General features: G+C 44.6%; 1 protein-coding gene and 1 long non-coding RNA gene across 3 annotated transcripts in view; one reads left to right on the forward strand and one right to left on the reverse strand.

Moving 5' to 3' along the window:
• The window catches only part of NOTCH2 (notch receptor 2), an 83,126-nt gene extending 69,573 nt beyond the window's left edge, over positions 1 to 13,553 (reverse strand). Inside the window, exons 1-2 of one of the 2 annotated variants that reach the window (XM_042029820.1) lie at positions 13,459 to 13,553; positions 3,935 to 4,016 (exon numbers count right to left, since the gene is read on the reverse strand). In XM_042029820.1, coding sequence (XP_041885754.1) covers positions 3,935 to 4,016; positions 13,459 to 13,531 — 155 coding nt within the window. In that variant the 5' untranslated portion in view covers positions 13,532 to 13,553. Of the gene's footprint in view, positions 1 to 3,934; positions 4,017 to 12,835; positions 12,860 to 13,458 lie in introns of those variants that run through there. The other variant, XM_042029821.1, reaches the window with a different exon arrangement.
• LOC121665513 overlaps positions 11,715 to 13,803 on the forward strand; it is a 5,310-nt gene continuing 3,221 nt past the window's right edge. The window contains exon 1 of the long non-coding RNA XR_006016378.1: positions 11,715 to 13,039. This is a non-coding gene — a long non-coding RNA (uncharacterized LOC121665513). The remainder of the gene's footprint in view (positions 13,040 to 13,803) is intronic.

Here is a 13,803-nt window from a genome sequence, read left to right on the forward strand (position 1 = left end):
AGCCTCTTCTGGAAAACTCTCAGACCTCATCCTGCTACAAGGTCTCCTATGGGTATTCCCCATTCACTAGTCTAGGAGAGATTAGTCTCTTGAGACAGATCCTAAGCAGATATCAGCTGCAGTCTCAGAAGCAGTTCTGTAGTCCAGGATCTTGCCTTCAGCCCCAGAAGTCCTCTTAAATCCAAGTAAAAATTCATTTATGAAGATCCATCTTGAAGGAAAGGTAGGCACACAAAGCTGTACGAACCCTGACAGCTTGGGGCATGAAAGGATGCGCTGAAGGAGACCGTCCTTTTGGCACTCCAGTGTCCCCATTTGACTAAGCACAGCTCTGATGGTTTTTTACACCATCAGGAGCAACAAAAGACCTTAGTGTTTAAGCAGTACTTGGTTTCACAGCGGTACAGCTATCCCTTCTGGATACACAAATTGCAACAGTCCTAAGGTCAAAAATTCAATCATCAAAGCCTGCCAAGCACAAGAAGTAGCAATGCCCAGTTTCCTCCCTAAATCTTGCAGCACCCCTATGTCAACTCCCTTCCCACTTCTGCTTCTCTCCCTGGCACAGTCTTGTTTCTGCTCCTTGCCACTGGGGTGGGAAGCTGGGAGAGGCCACAGCTGTGGAACATGGGGAAATCAGTAAAGAGACTCTGCTCTAGGGCCCTGCCCCATTCCAAGCAGAGGCACTGCCCAATTCCACATCCACCTGCAGCAGAGCAGATCCTTGTGCTCAGAAAACAGCAGGCAGCGATGCCAAAATCTCTGCTCCGCTTGTCCTTGAAACAGCTCCCTGTACCCACACCTTCCTTCCCAGCCTGCTGCAACTGCAGAAAGGCTGCAAGTTCACAGCACTATCCCAGGGACTCCTCCTACCGCAGCTTCCCAATCATCCAGCAGCAGGGAGACTAGAAATTGCTTTGCTGTGATGGTCACAATTGGCATTAAGCAGCAAGGAACTGTTACCCTGCTTCTCTTTGGATGTGAGAGGATGCAAGAAGGCTCCTCCATGTTTGACACCTCAACATGTAAAAGGCTGCCTGGAGATGCTTTGAGGAAAAAAACCCCACCCATCACAACAACAAAACACCCATCACAGTGCAAAGCAAAGCCAAACTCCAAACTGAAACTGTCTTTTGTCACAGCAGGACCTAGAAAGCTTGGAAGAATGGGTCTCCTTCACTGCTGCTGCAGATACAGACATTCTGTGGAATAAGGCCTGCATCCTCACCCTGAGAGTCACTGAATGAGTGTAGAAAGAGCTCTCACACAAAAAATCTGGCTTTGGAAGATGCAAACACAGGAACGTGTAATTTTCTAAATATAAAATCAAGGTCAGAGAAGGTCAGTAACTCTATCGAGCAGGGCCACAGAATGACAGCCATGGGCCAGCAGCATCATCAGGGGAACAGAGCTACTTAAAGGGCGCTCACAAGAGCAATCTGATAAAGCTCCAACCCCGGCTTCCTTACAAGGGTCACAATCACTGTTCCCATAACAGATGCCAGATACACCATCACAAAGGTTTCTTAGCAGAAAACCAGCTTTCTCTTTTAATGGAGTAGATGCCACAGGATTTTCAGACAAAGAAAGCTGCTTCAGCAATATGCTGCCATCCACTGCTGGGCCAAATATCTAGACTAGGTGTTTTGTTATCAGTGCTTACTCATATCTTATCACATTTGGTTATTGCTGATGCAGGTTCACCCTCAGCAGTTCACTTGATTCTTAGGAGACAGCAAGACAGACGGGATGATCCAACCACACACTACAACAAACAACTCAGCCAAGAGGAGATACAGAAAGTGGAAGAGAGCCTGTTATAATAACTTATTGCCCAGCAGAGGAAGTACTGCAGATAACTTGAAAAAAGTGGAAGGGGTGGAGATGCTGCTAATCATTGAGAGATCCTGCAGACCTAGAAGCCAAGCTACTTGTTTTAGTAATAAATTCCGTTTCCTGAGCAAAACATTTCTACTCTTACAGCCATCAAAAATTCAGAAAGTCATTTAGGTTACTAAACCGGATAGAAAGTTCCCCTATTCAGAGTTCCTCATAGTGCAGGAAAGAAAAAAAAAAAAAAGTTAAAACCAAAACAGGATGCTAAGAATCAGCTTGCTAAAGGTAGAGACTCCACAATTGAGGTGGGTTTTGCTACCTTTTTCCTTCCTTTCTGCAAAAAAAGTGTTCTTGAGCCAGAACTAAAAACCAGACACTTAGTAATCTCTGTATACAGTTCTCTATTAGTCTTTCCAATTAATATAGCACCTGCAAAGGAACTGAGCTGTTTCTTGAAGGAGCGGTTGGCTTAAAACCTGCAAGAACACTTTGCACAAGGAAGAAGGCAGCATTAGAGTTATAAATGTGTGCTAAAAAATGTAACAGTGGTCAAAGTTGCCATTGTAATGAGGGAAATGTGTCAAGATCTGGACTGCACTACAAATAGTGCAGAAGTCAGTCAGATGAACCAGTTTAGGCTGTAAAAAACAATTGTTAAGACGTGGTTAAGAGGAACACACAAGTTGGAGAAAATGTCCTTAGGAAGGTACAAGCAGCACCAATATCAATACCAGTCTTGTTTATTACCTTTATTGTGACCTACATACTTTGGCTCCAGACTAGCATGCTTAAGTACACATCAGAAAGACCTACAAAAGACACCTATTTCTTGTTTCATTCTTAGAATACAAGTGAAATGCATGAAAAGTTCCAGCTCCCTTTTCAGCAGGGCAGCTCATTTAAGTTGACATCAACGTAAAAGCATGGAAAGGAAAAGAATAGGAAGCAGCAAGAGTTAGAAGTTTTAGAAGAAACCTACAGGGAATAACAAGTTACATGTTTGCTTTTCTGTGGCCTTTCTGCACATCAGGTATTGATTTGAAGCTGAGAAGAACCTCAAATTAGATTTTGATTTCCCCTTTGTGTGCCACAGGTGCAATTTAAGCACACTGAGCTTTATGTACCACACTAATAGAGAACTAAAGGTTGTGGTTAGGGAAGATGGAAGTGTAGAGAAGTGTGAAGAGCAGAGCTGTGTGTTAGCCAAGCTAAATCAACAAAGAAAATTCACTAATATTTAAAAAATGCTGGCATTAAGATAATGTTTTAGCATGCTAGAAAATGACACAACTTGAACTGATGGAGTAAACAATCTTTAGAAAATAATCTGTTTACTGCAGACATAGTAAATTAACCCAGCCAAAAAGAGAGGATTCATCCTCTGGCAAAATATCACTTCAATTAAAAAAAAAAAAAAAATCTAAGTACTGAAGTTTGAAAGGTGAACTGCATTTAAATAGATGCGATATTCTCCAGATAACATACACCCTGCCAAAGCTCCTGCTCATGAGCTTCCCATGCAGCAACAAAGTGAAGGCACCATTGAAGAAGGGTGTCAACATCTACCAAAATCAATTTACATGATGAAAACAAATGTGGATGTTTGGTTGGGGGGTTTGTTAGTGTGTTTTAGCAACTCACAGGTATTACTTGCTCTCAAGCAGTAGAAGGGAATTGGCACACCTCAGAGTGCAGAATAGTTCTGAAAAACCTCAAAAATATTCAAATTGAGGCTGAAGCTCTATAAAGTAAGGCAAGCTATAAGATGGAGAGCAAGTTTCAACTTAGCTTGTGGGTCTGGAAACAAGGTACAGAGTTTACCTCTATGATTGGTTTGACCTCAGTTCCCAACCCAGTACAAAGAAATCCAACTGACAAGATCCAAACCCAAATAGTGAACAAGAATTCCAGATTTCTTACATTACAAAAAGCTAGCCCACAAGAACTAACGTATTATAAAGAAACACCAACTGTGCTAAAACTGTTAGGCTGAAAGAACCCAGTAAAAAAATCTTTAAAATTCACATTTCCTTCCTGGCTAGGATCCTGAAGGAAAGAAAATGGGTAATTAAATTGATTAGAAATGAAACCAACTTACTTGCAATATCCTGTACCATTTTGATATGGAATGCACTTTCCCTCATTAACACATGGCTTGGAATCATCCATACACTGCAGAGCTGAAAGGAAAGAAAAGAAAACAACCATCAAACCTGTAGCCACAATACATGTCAGGTCAAAGCTTCATTAGCATATTTGGGAGAATGAAAATTTTATAGGACTGGAACAAAAACAAAGACACTATCACATAGTTTAATTTCATCTCTGGCAGCATCAAAAGAGCCAGACTGAAAGAAGAATCAAATACAGATTTGTTCATCAGGCAACCAAATCTTTCCAGAATTTCTTTAAGGTAGGTTTTCAAAGCAAAGTGTGCAGTAATTTCAGCAAGCTGCAAAGACATTCATGTCAGCACCTGCATACTTTGGGTTGAGTGTCCTCAGTCATTGCTTTCTGATCAAAATTCTGGACTGAAATTCTCTGAAATACAAAGCAGCTACTCCTAAGCCTTCTTCCAGAATATTTTGTCTCAAATCCTTTCCTTCTTTTTCACTATCTCTAGGGACACCAGGCACTGAAACAGGGCATGTGACCCTCATGAGCTGACATGCTGAATGTCACCAGCAATCCAGAATTTGCTGCAACATGTACTGTTGTGGCACTCTGATTTCAGACAGGATCATGTTTGTGAGTAAGTGGAAAACATGAGAGCTGTTAACAACTTTCAGCAAAGAATTTGGTATTTCTGAGGAGGAGATGCTCTGTAACTCTAACTTGACATTTTCACTACTGTGTATTTAAAAAGGCACTAAGTACAACACAGCTCAGGGCCAGTAAATTTTTATCCAAGTCTACTGGAAGCTCTAGTGAAGTCTGTCCTGATGGAACCTCCAGCTCTGGCAAGTGTTTTTCCCTTCACAGGGACATTATGCACTCGGTAGCTGTTTCCAAAGTGACCAGAAGGGTGAGAACTGTGGAAACTCTGCAGGAGCAGAGGGCATTTTGGAACTACAAAAATTTAGGCAGTCCACCTAGACCACAGCCTGACATTTGAATAGCACCAAACTACCAGATGAAGCTCTCAGAACCAGATCAGCTGGGTCCTATCCTAAACTTATCCACATACCAAGAAGTCACAAGCTCTTTCCAGCCTCCAGTTCTGTCTCCTGGCCCCAAACTCACACACTTCCATGCCTTTACAGATCCCCTTTCCACAACCTTATTGCGTTTGGGAAAGCATTTAACCAATCTTAATTAAAGGCACCTAGAGGCATCAATAATATCCAACCATCTAAACTGCCTACTTGTGAGCCAGCTGTTGTAGGGTTGACTGCCCCCCTTTTTTTTTTTTTTTTTAAGGATGCTTTTCCTTTCCTCAAGTGGTATTAAATTTTCAGTACAAACTCAGCAAGGGCATCAGGGAAAACTGGTCCAAACCACCACTGAGGTCGATATGCTGGTGACTAAGGAATAAGACTCAGAAACAGAAGAGTTAACACAGCAGTCCCACTAAGTTCTCCCTGCAACCAAACCAAATTCAGTCCAGCAACTGGACAACTTGGAACAGACTCCGGTTCTGCTGTCCAGGGCTTGAAGTGTTATTTCTCAATAACCCTGGAGCACATAAACAGGTCACACACACCACAAGGCACTATAGGAACGTTTCACACTTGCAATCCCTACAGAGAATACAGTTAAATTAAACCCAGCTCCCCAGGAAAATTATCAGTGTTTCCCACAATACAAGTACGCTTGTTGCTGTTAACTCGATTTCTGAAAAAGGGGCACTTGGATGGTGCTGCTTCTGCAGAGCTCTCAGGAAATGAACAAAATTCCACTCTGAGCCCCTTTCAGATAACCCCCTGAGGTCAGGGTTACTAAGCGACAGAAATATTAACACGGATTTTGCATGGCATTCCCCCCCACAGCGGGCAGAAACACGCTGACTTGCACCTGTCTGACAATTTCTATCCCATTTAACCGCAACATCCACATGGCTTTAACTCCAAACTTCATCTGCTGCTGTCTAACACTGCAGCAGCTTGTTTTCACAGCAAAGATTAGCTCTAGTTAGCAGGGCTCGGTTACACCGTGTCCACGAGAAACTGCACTGTGTCCAAGGGGAAGTGTCAGGATTCCAACGACTCCCACCACCCCGGCTACTCTGGGGAAATGGAGGAGGGTTAAAGCGAGCTGTGCCACATTTCAGAGAGCCAGGAAGGGAAGCAGGCTTGGTATTCTCATCTCACTACCTTGAATTTTCATTCTTTTCACACCAATCAAGCCAGTGAAGCAAATACTCAGAGGATTATTTCTTTTGTGCTCATGCTTTCAAACACAATTTTGTAATCCCATCAAGTACCCGCGTCCCCAGTGAGAACTGAGCAGCCAGTTGATTTTGTAACCCACGTAGTAAAAGCTTAACCAGCACTTGGCCAAAAACACCTTCCAGCACAACTGCACGGAGGGGAACGAGAGGCTGATGGCTTTCGGGGCCACAGTAAGGATCCAAATCAAGGATTCCAGTTTGGCTTGCTAGGCCAAATACAGACACAGCAGAGAGGCTTTAGCAAAGTAATGATTAATTTTGCTCAGGTTTTTGACAAATTATTCCCACCTTGAACTGCTGTTTAGCAGGTCATTAAACTACTACCAGCCTTTACAGTTCTTTCACAGAGACAATGGGATAATAAACTTTTAAATATATATTGTGCCTATAGTAATTCAGAAGTAAAAGAAGCCAAGAAAACACAAAAATACTTTGTACTTTTTCATCTCTAGACTAATACAGGCTGAACAGAAACACTTTGAAATGCAACTAAAGCTGAAGTGAATGTAAATGTAACCATATTCTACATTAAAATAAGTATTCAAGAGTCATGTGACTTCTCTTGGAAAAAAAGAAATCACAAGGGAAATAGAAGACTACAGTTCTCACAGTAAAATTAGCATTTCTGTGCACAAAGCACTGTCTTCCTGTATTTCACTATATCTTTCATAATTTCACAACAGATGCAAAACCAAGGCATTTCAACACAACTCACTTCAAAAGCTACTTCTCTGCTACTCTACCATGTTGTGATCGAAAGTTAAAAGTACCAGAAACTACCTTCTACCTCAGCCAGCACAAAAAGTTTGTTTTGCTACATGCACTGTGTTAACTGGAAATACTCTGGTGTGTACAGCATGAGAGAAGGCAGCCTTGCCTTGAAAAGATAAAGCCACTTTTCTAGAAGCCATATATAGACAGCATCAGAACACTGTCAAGGCTTTGACAGCTGCTTTTGACAGTTTTCTTCAGTGTTTAACACAAACAGAAATGGTGAATTGGGTGGTTTTCTGGGCTTGCCATAGCCTGGCAAAACCACCAAGACTGTCAGAAGGTGGGTTAGCCTCATGGATTTTAGGCATATTACAGGGATATTGGGAAGACACCCCATGGTTTTCAAAAGACTGGCTTCTCATGGAGAGGGCAGGCCATTTCAGAAAGGAGTACCCAATTTCTACAGCCACTGTAGTCAAGTTTGAAGGAAACTTCTCAGGAAAGGACTCTTGAGTGCAGGCAGGGTGAACACTGTAAGTGATATTACTCAACCTGGAGTCCATACAAACGCTTGCACATGCCTGCATTGAGATGCAAACTCTAACCTGACATTTAACATCCTACTAAAACTATTTTCCAAGGCCAGAGGGAAAACCAGATAACCACTGCTGTAAAATGAGCACAAGATACACTATAGGGAATGCTGTGATTTTTGACATCCAAATCCAAAGCTCACAACTGGAGCACAATTCCACCTAGATTTAATTTTTCTTTCTGGCTAAAGAGAGTTAAAATCTAGGGGGAAAAGGAAAGTTTTCATTCCACCTCAGTGTTCTTTACAATGCCAATATGATCTGGACATTGTGATTTGGTTTCCACACTTCATCTGCCTTCTATAAATTCAAATATTTTCTGGGCTATAAAATTAAAAGAAATAGTGTAGGATTAAGATCAGAAGCTCTGTCAGACTTGAGCTTTTAGGAGAACTCTGCAATAGGGAAATCAAGCCATTACCAGAGCAAGTCTGAAAGGGCTTTGTTGTAACTACCCAAAGGAAAATAATGCCACTAAACTCCTTGCCCACAAGTTCACAAAAAGTAGAGCCGAAATAGAAATGAAAAAAACCAAAACAATTAATGCTGCACGAAAGAGACATTATAAAGCTGATTTCCTGTAGCTTTGTGGTCTATTATCCTGCATCTCAGATGGTGCAGGCTCTGTACCAAAGGTTTTATTTTAAATAAGGGGAGAGTAATGTCCCAGCAGAGAACACAGCTGAGCTGCTGGTACAGCTTTCTCCTTGGGAGGACACTATATGTCTCTCTCTCTCCTCTTTCTGTCCATAAGCGTTTCTTTATGTTCATAGAAACACAGTATCGGAACCGAGACCTTTGTCCTATGTGGTTAAAGCCTGCCCATAAGTTCAAAAGCTCTCTTGTGGGAGTGGGTGGAAAACAACCTACTTGAACATAGAAAAAAAGTCAAGCTAAAAACACATTTAAGATTAGACAGAAAGCTAAAGGACAAAATAGGTTTCTATAACCTTTATGCAGTCAGTGATTTTCTGTCTCGATTGAGATTCATGAGAAACAGCCTGTCATTTCAACCGTGCTACCCATTATGTATTAAGGGAGAGGAGGAAAAAGGATTTGAAGCCCTCTAACAACAGCAACACAAAACGCATGGAAAATCCAATGCTCAGGGTTGCTTGTCAGAGGTGGATCAGCTCTGAAGAGGACAACCATCAGCATGGCCAGAAACACCAATTACACAACAAACCAAGGGGGTCTCAAATTCCAAGGGAGAGAAAGACAGCTGCTGACTCCCTTCAGGAAAAACAGAGCGTGAAAAAAGCAGTTAATGCTGAAACATGAGGTACATTCTGCAGGAAGGTCCTCGATGTGCAGAAAGGGAAAAAATGCTTCCACAGCAGCACTGCACAGCACACAAACAACCACTGGAAGAGGTGGTAAGGAGTAAGCAGCACTGTACATATGGAGAGAATACCCAAAGATAACCAAATTTTGGAGGAAAACCACAAAGGACTAATTATGCTATTCACTAACCTCATGAGATTACAGTTTCAGTGAGATTATATAGCAGGGAAGAACCCACTAGTAAATACCAGCTAGCTGAAAATAGGAAAAGAGCTTTTTTTTTTTTTTTTTTTCTGAAGAACAGATCATCCTATGGCAGGCACATGGAGGGGGGAAGAAGCAAACTGGTAAAAATCCTTACTGTGAAAATGCAGTAAAAACTTACACTCAGCTCAGATTTAGAAACCATTAACATTTGGGGAATTTAAACATGCTCACCAGTTTGCACTTCACACACAGAGGGTAGTAGTTAAAGACAAAGCTTGTCTACAGGGCATGGAAATAGTCTGTAAAGTGAATTGCTTTAATCAGATTAAGACATCTCCACTGTTTTTACACACAAAAGCCTGAAATCAATTGGATAATGCAAGACTCATCAACTGAGAAGCTAAGCAGAGCTCAGAGGAGTGAGAAGACAAACAACAACCTATACCTTTTGGGAAAGGAAACTCTAATATCGGTATTTCCTTCACAAATTCCCTAGGCAAGTGCAAAAAATTTGAAAAGAAAATATTTAAGTGGATTTCAGAAGAACAAGCCTGTAAACATGAAGAAGTTCTGCTTTAGAAGTTCATCAGGTTGCTTTTTTTTTTAATTTGAGGATGCCAATAGCAAATCTGACTACATGAAGCTCTCAGACATGCAGAACCCCATGACCTGCCATCATCTGGTTCAAATCTCTCTTTCAAACATCTAGGATCAGCAAAAAACTACCAATTGACCCTCCTAAAAGCAGAGCTGGGAAGCATCGTGGAGATTCACAGGTAGAGGTAAAGTCTTTCGTCATCAGGGTCTTAGGCCCAGGAAGCTGCAGGAACACTGATATCTGTATCAGATGCAGCTGCAGTTCATGTGACACTGCTGCTGCTGAAAAACTATTGATAAAAACTCACATTATAATAGATACTGAATTTAGGATGAACTTGTAACACAGTTTGAAAGGCTGTCAGCCACCATATTCTCCATCTCCCCACACAGCTACTGTTCGCTGCCTTCCCCCATTTGCAGTTTTCCAAACAAAGCCAAAATGCCTAAAATCCAGAACTGCAACATAAAGCACTTAGGGGGAAAAAAAAAAAGTTTTCAACAAAAAAATGTAGGGAAGGCAATTAAAGAGCTGAAGAGGTATTGGTGTTTCCATGGCAATCTGGCAGTCAGGAGCCATGCTCGCCTCTTCTCCCAAGTCTTCCGTCATTCTGCAGCACTAAATCTTTATTAATTTGAATGTTGAGCATGTCTGCCCGTGCAGAAATGTTATCCCACTGCTTGTGCCGAGCAGCGCTTCCGCAGCCGTCCAGGGTGATGTCAGAGAGACGAGAGGAAGATGCATGGAACAAACAGCAGATGCCCGTGCCATTTTGAGATACAAAGCTCTTTTTTCATCCCCATGGCAGTCTAAAAAAAGGACATGTGCCCTAGGAACAGACTATTTTCTAAACAGAACGAACTATTATTTCTGCCAATCTCAGATGACTCTGCTTAGAATGATATGAGCAGTATTGCTCCCAGACAAGCCCTTGACTTCTGTTGGCAAGATGATTTCAAAGTGAATTCAGAGAAACTGAGAATACAACACATGTGCTTAGGAAAGCTCTTTTTTCCACAACATGGATGACCTTTCCCTAAGGCGTCCCAAAGGAGAGGTGGCAATAATCACTGTATCAATGCTCTTCAGTAGAGTACAAATTAGCCAAGAGTACAAATTTAAAGGAAATGATGTTTCACCTAGAGCTACTATTGTAACTGCTTGGGTTTGATGCTAAGTAAGATAGATTCCCGAGTCCAGAAGAAACTGCTGCTGCTTTTCCACCTACACCTCATCCTGGACTCAAAGTCCAGCCACCCACACCCTCTCATGGCACAGACACCAGTTTTGGAAATGGGAGAATCTGAAAAGGACCAGAGCCTATTGAAGGGAATCATCCACTTGTTGCAACAGCAGCAAATGAAAAAAAAAGGGAGGGCAGTAGCTGTGGAAGCTGACAAAAACCCAACCCATCCACTGAAAGAGATTCGAATGCCAAATGCCACCAGAGGCGAGTCCTCCTTTCCCAAGGATTCAAGTCCTGAGAACATGAGCAGGAGGATCTTCACGTATTTTTAATCTGACTAAGTGATGCCCTGCAGGAAGTGATGCGAGTTAGCCAGATTCTCATAACGCTCCCTTTTGAAAGTCTAAATCAGCATCTTTGATAAGAACAAATTTGATAGATGGTAACACCTTCAGAAAATCAAGTCAAACTTGTTCTCCCATAAGCAAATCCATGTCAAGCAGACCAGCACTATCAGCATTATCTGAAGTCCTCCAAATTTCTCTGTGTGAATACTAAAGACCTCAAACTGCAGTCCACGCCAGCACAGCACCGATTAAAAATGGATTGTAACCTGTTAGAAACACGGGCTGGCAGGCAGTAGCAGCCTGGCAAGGCAGAGCACCAGAGTTAACGACAGCAGGTAATTAGGGTGGGCTTAACAGCCAGGATCTTTCTGCCTGATCAGAAGAGAAGCAAATGGTTCACAGCAATTATCAGGTGAGTATCCTCACCAAAAGCGCAGGTGTTGCTGCCCCACCCCAGCTTACTGCACCTTCAACTGCAGCCCTTTGCAAAACTAAACTGGAAAAGCGAGTTGCTACACCATGGGGCTTGCATGATGAGACAAGGCTGAGTAGTCCAAACCATAGTGCTCCGTGCATCCAGGAGCCTCCTATTTATTGACCAAGAGGGCTGACATCAGGTACCTGCCCTCTCTTGCACAAGAGCATCAAGCCAGTTGAATATGCACCTGAAAATACCCTTTCGGTGACTTCATCTTTCCCATTAATTCAAGCCGCAGCTCCCACTCCCAGGAACCAGATGCAGGTCAGTATCTCACGAATAACAGGAGTCACTTTCAGCCTGGATTTGTCATCTCTGCCAACCAGCCTTTGTTCAGCACCAGGAAGAGATTTCACCCACAAAGGCAAAAAATTTCGGCAGCATGGGATGACCTCAACCACCTCAGGTGTCTGCCCAGGCAAGTGACAACAGGTGATGCCACAGCTACTTCTCTCGGCCCCTCAGGGAAAGGGCCAGCAATAAGCTGCTAAGTTGTTCGTATGAAAGCACAGTTTGACTAAGTGGACATGACATTTAGTCTTTAGAAAATTAGTATTTTTCTATCTTACTGGACTGTGTAAGCCATCTCCAGAAATAACAGTGCTACTATGCACCACAAGTCTATACTATCACAAAAGCGTATTTCTAAGACACCTACCCTTGAGAGACCCTATAATTTTCCTTTTGAACAAACCTAGCCGAAACACATTTGTGAAACAGCTTTTTTTAACTACAATTATCTTCTTGCAACATATTAGCAAAACTAAATCAGCTTTCAGAGGGGATTACTGGAAAAAAACCCAACAACATTTTTCCCAGGAGACAAATACTGACCATTTCAAAGTCAAAACAGATCGATTGACTGACCCAACTACTCTTATTCAAACCAGCAAGAAGTGGTTAAAACTCTGCATACAGCATTTTCCACTCCAAAACCATACTGAACAACAAAACTACTGAAAATACCAGTGTCTTGCTTGCTCAGCCCTAAACAACTTCCACTAACACTCTCTCTCATCGCTGCACTGTTCATAAGTCATCTGAAAAGCAACCCAGCCTCTCAAGAGTAAAATAAAGGAATGAAAAGGCACGCAAGTAATCAATGACTGCTGGTCCTCGATAGCTTTAACGTGGTGCAAGACTGCACAAGCTTTACTCCGGAGTAAAGCTGGAAGTGCCATGAGATTTCCATCAGAACCCACCAGTTATGGCTTATGAACCAGCGCTCCAGACAAGCTTCAAATATAATGCAAACGCCAGCGTGCAAGGGGAAACAGTGACAAAAAGCGGCACTTCCCTCAGATGTGCGCACATGGCTTCATCGCGCCTGGATTGATGAGGAGGAGGGCACGCAGAGATTCTCTCTAAGTGTGCAGGAATGTCCCCAACAAAGGCTCGGTGCGCAGGTATGCGAAGCGACGGGCGCCGCAAAGCCTTCACTCTCGTGCTTTGAAGCCCCGACCCTCCAGCTCCCCGGGAGCAGCGCATCCATCGCTGCCGCGCTCGGCCAGCCAGGGGCGGCTTCCGCGGCTCCCCCGGGCAGCGGCTCCCGAGGGAGCGTCGTTCCCACGGGGCTCAGCCCGCCGCCGCCGCCGGCACCCGCGCCCGCCCGGCTCGGGGCCGCTCGCACAAAGCGCCGGCGGCCCCGGGCCCCCCGCGCGATGTCACCCGGCCCCGGTGCCCTTCCCCGGCGGCAGCGCGGGGAGGCGACACGGACGCCGGGAGAGAGTGGCCGGTCCTCCCCGCGCCGCCCCTCGCTCGGAGCCCTGCCGCCCCTCGCTCGGAGCCCTGCCGCAGCCCCCCCCCCGCGCTCCCCGGCACTCACCGGCGGCGGGCTCGGCTCGGCGGAGCACGGCCAGCACCAGGGCGAGGAGCGCGGGCCCCGCTCCGCGGGCCATGGCCAGGGCCGCTCCCGCCGCCACGGGCTCGGCGGAGGGATCTGGGCGCCCGCCCCGCGCGGAGGGACACGGCCGCGCGCGCCGCCCCCGCTTCCTCCGCCGCGTCGCTCCGCGCCCCGCCCCTCCCGCGCCGCCGCCAGGGGGCGCCCACCCCGCGGGGACTGAGGGGCGGGGACAGGGCGGGGAAGGGGGAGCGGGGCTGGGCCGTGGGGATGGGGACAGTGGGGGCGATGGGGGAGCGGGGCTGGGCCGTGGGGATGGGGGCGATGGGG

This window comes from Corvus kubaryi, unplaced genomic scaffold (genome assembly GCF_017639235.1).
Source record: "Corvus kubaryi isolate FWS band 111438036 unplaced genomic scaffold, C.kubaryi_AGA036_p1.0 37334, whole genome shotgun sequence".
Classification (NCBI taxonomy): Eukaryota; Metazoa; Chordata; class Aves; order Passeriformes; family Corvidae; genus Corvus; species Corvus kubaryi.